The sequence below is a fragment of the Benincasa hispida genome, chromosome 4 (assembly GCF_027475165.1).
Source record: "Benincasa hispida cultivar pf3 chromosome 4, pf3_genome.v1.1, whole genome shotgun sequence".
In the NCBI taxonomy this organism is placed as follows: Eukaryota; Viridiplantae; Streptophyta; class Magnoliopsida; order Cucurbitales; family Cucurbitaceae; genus Benincasa; species Benincasa hispida.
The window spans coordinates 58917329-58919489 of record NC_143481.1 but is presented as its reverse complement, the minus strand read 5'-3'; the positions used below and the strand labels follow the sequence as shown (position 1 = coordinate 58919489).

General features: G+C 32.4%; 1 protein-coding gene across 1 annotated transcript; it reads right to left on the bottom strand.

Annotated features, from left to right (window-relative positions):
• Positions 1-758: 758 nt before the first annotated feature.
• Positions 759-1679, bottom strand: LOC120076262 (uncharacterized). The gene has a single exon (XM_039030031.1). It carries the CDS (start codon positions 1677-1679, stop codon positions 759-761), a length of 921 nt encoding a protein of 306 aa, XP_038885959.1.
• Between the last annotated feature and the right edge of the window lie 482 nt (positions 1680-2161).

The window sequence follows — 2161 nt, the reverse complement described above, 5'->3', positions numbered from 1 at the left end:
GGAAAATAATAAATATCAAAGATACATTACTTTATTTTGTATCATTTGTATACTTTGTTCTAACAAATGACTACATTATTTTTTTTTTTTGTAATGTTAATAGATTTATAAAATTTCAATTATGAATGAAAGTTATTGTATTTAATATCTTATGAAGTATTTAATATGTGTGGGTTGAACTTTTGAGTCACAAGTTTATTTTTAACACAAATATAAAAAATGATATACAAATTATTATTGTAGAGAAAAAAAATTGTACCTTAGCAAAGCTATAACAAAATTTATATAATGAAAAAGGAAATACTGTCAAAAGATTATTATAATAATTATAAGTTAAAGATAACATATTATTTTAGCTATATAAACATACTAAAGTTTTAATAAAAGACGTTATTAAATGTTTTTATAGCAAAGTAAATAAGTCATACCTTCATACTCTATTATAGCATCCGATATAGCTCTATAAAAACAATATAAAAAATCATAGACTTTTAATAACATGGGTTATCAGGACCATCGAAAAAGACTATAAAGGTCATTTATAGCTTTCTTCATCAACTATCGTATCTGATATAGTTAGAGTAAAACCTGTACAATTCATCAAGCACATACACTTGGAACATAATAGTTGAAAAAAGAATCCAATTTGCAATCTCCAGAAACTTTTTTTCCCCAAACTACATTGGTAGAAATTACTAAATCACATATATATTTGTCATACATATACAAACCTCTTCTTCATTCAAAGAAACAAACAATTAACATTCTGAGCTTCTTAAAGGAGCTTGATCTTGATCTGAGATAGCCGGCATGTCGATACTCTCAAGGTGATACGATTTGCAGACGAAATAGAACATCGTCTCCAACACGAGCCACGACAACAAGAACACCAATATCAACAATAGTAATGACCAGCTGCCCAACACATGCATCCACATAAATATTGACGACGACGTGAAAAGCATCTTTCTAACGAGAGCCTTTAGCCATAGAAAAACCCCAAAACCAAAATAAATTGCCAACACGATGACCGTCCCCGATGCCATCTTATCCTTCAAAAGCAACCTACTCTTGGCCAAGGCTTTAAACCCATATGACTCTTCCAACACAGAAACTACACCAGCCAATTGAAACACCACTACCAAATACAACCACCCAACAAAGTAAAAAACAAAAGCCACACCGGAAGTTGTTTCATCAAGTTTCCCTAATGGCAAAACAATCAAGTACAAAGCAAATCCAGCTATGATATGATACACCAAGAAAACCAAAAGAACACAAATAAATGTGACGAGAACTCTTTTCCAAACCTTTGCTACTACGTTCATGGTATCATTAATGGACGGTTCTTGGTTGGTGTATAAGGCAGCAACGGTGTGAGACACGCCGGCGGTGGAGATGATCGAGTTACCGAAAATGAATGTGATGTATAAGACGTCGTAGGGCCAAAAAGGGGACATATTGTGGGAGAAGAGATGTGATGTATTCCCATAATCATGGAGGTTTCTGAGGATTTCATTTAAGGTTCCCATTAAGCTTGAAAGAAATATGTTTAGAGGGTGGATGAAGCAAAGAGCCGCCAAGGCAAAGATCTTTTTGTTTTTGTTGATGACTTTGTAGGTTTCTTTGAAGACTTCAAAGGTTCCAAGGAACTGCATTTCTTTATGCTTCACATCCATTGGATTTTGGATTAATCTTCTGTATTTTTTTGTGAAGTGAAGAAGAAGAAGAAGAAGAAGTTTTCGGTAAGTTTTCGGCAAGTGAGAGATATAAATGAAGTTTTCGGCAAGTGAAATATCAACCATTGAATTGGTCATGGGGTGGGGTAGGCTTCATTGATGGAATTAACCTATTTCTTCAATGAAAGATTCAAAATGAAAAAGTGGACTTTCGGCTAGTTATGAGACAGGAACTTTCTGAGGAAATTTCAAATATTTTTAAACGTATTTTCTGTTAATAATTCATTTTAATGTTTCAAAGCTTAGGTCTTAGTCAACATTTTCGTGTATAGATAGGTCAATAATTCAATTATATGTATAATATGTAATTATAAGTTCCTGCAAGAAATATCACTTACAATATCATTAAAAAAACGCTATCGAAGAATTTCCATAGTGTTTTCAAAATGCTGTAGTAGTCCATGTTATTAAAAGTCCATTAC

What these genes read in the sequence shown, in the direction of transcription:
- LOC120076262 (XM_039030031.1), bottom strand. Translation starts at nt 1,679, where the DNA reads ATGGATGTGAAGCATAAAGAAATGCAGTTCCTTGGAACCTTTGAAGTC.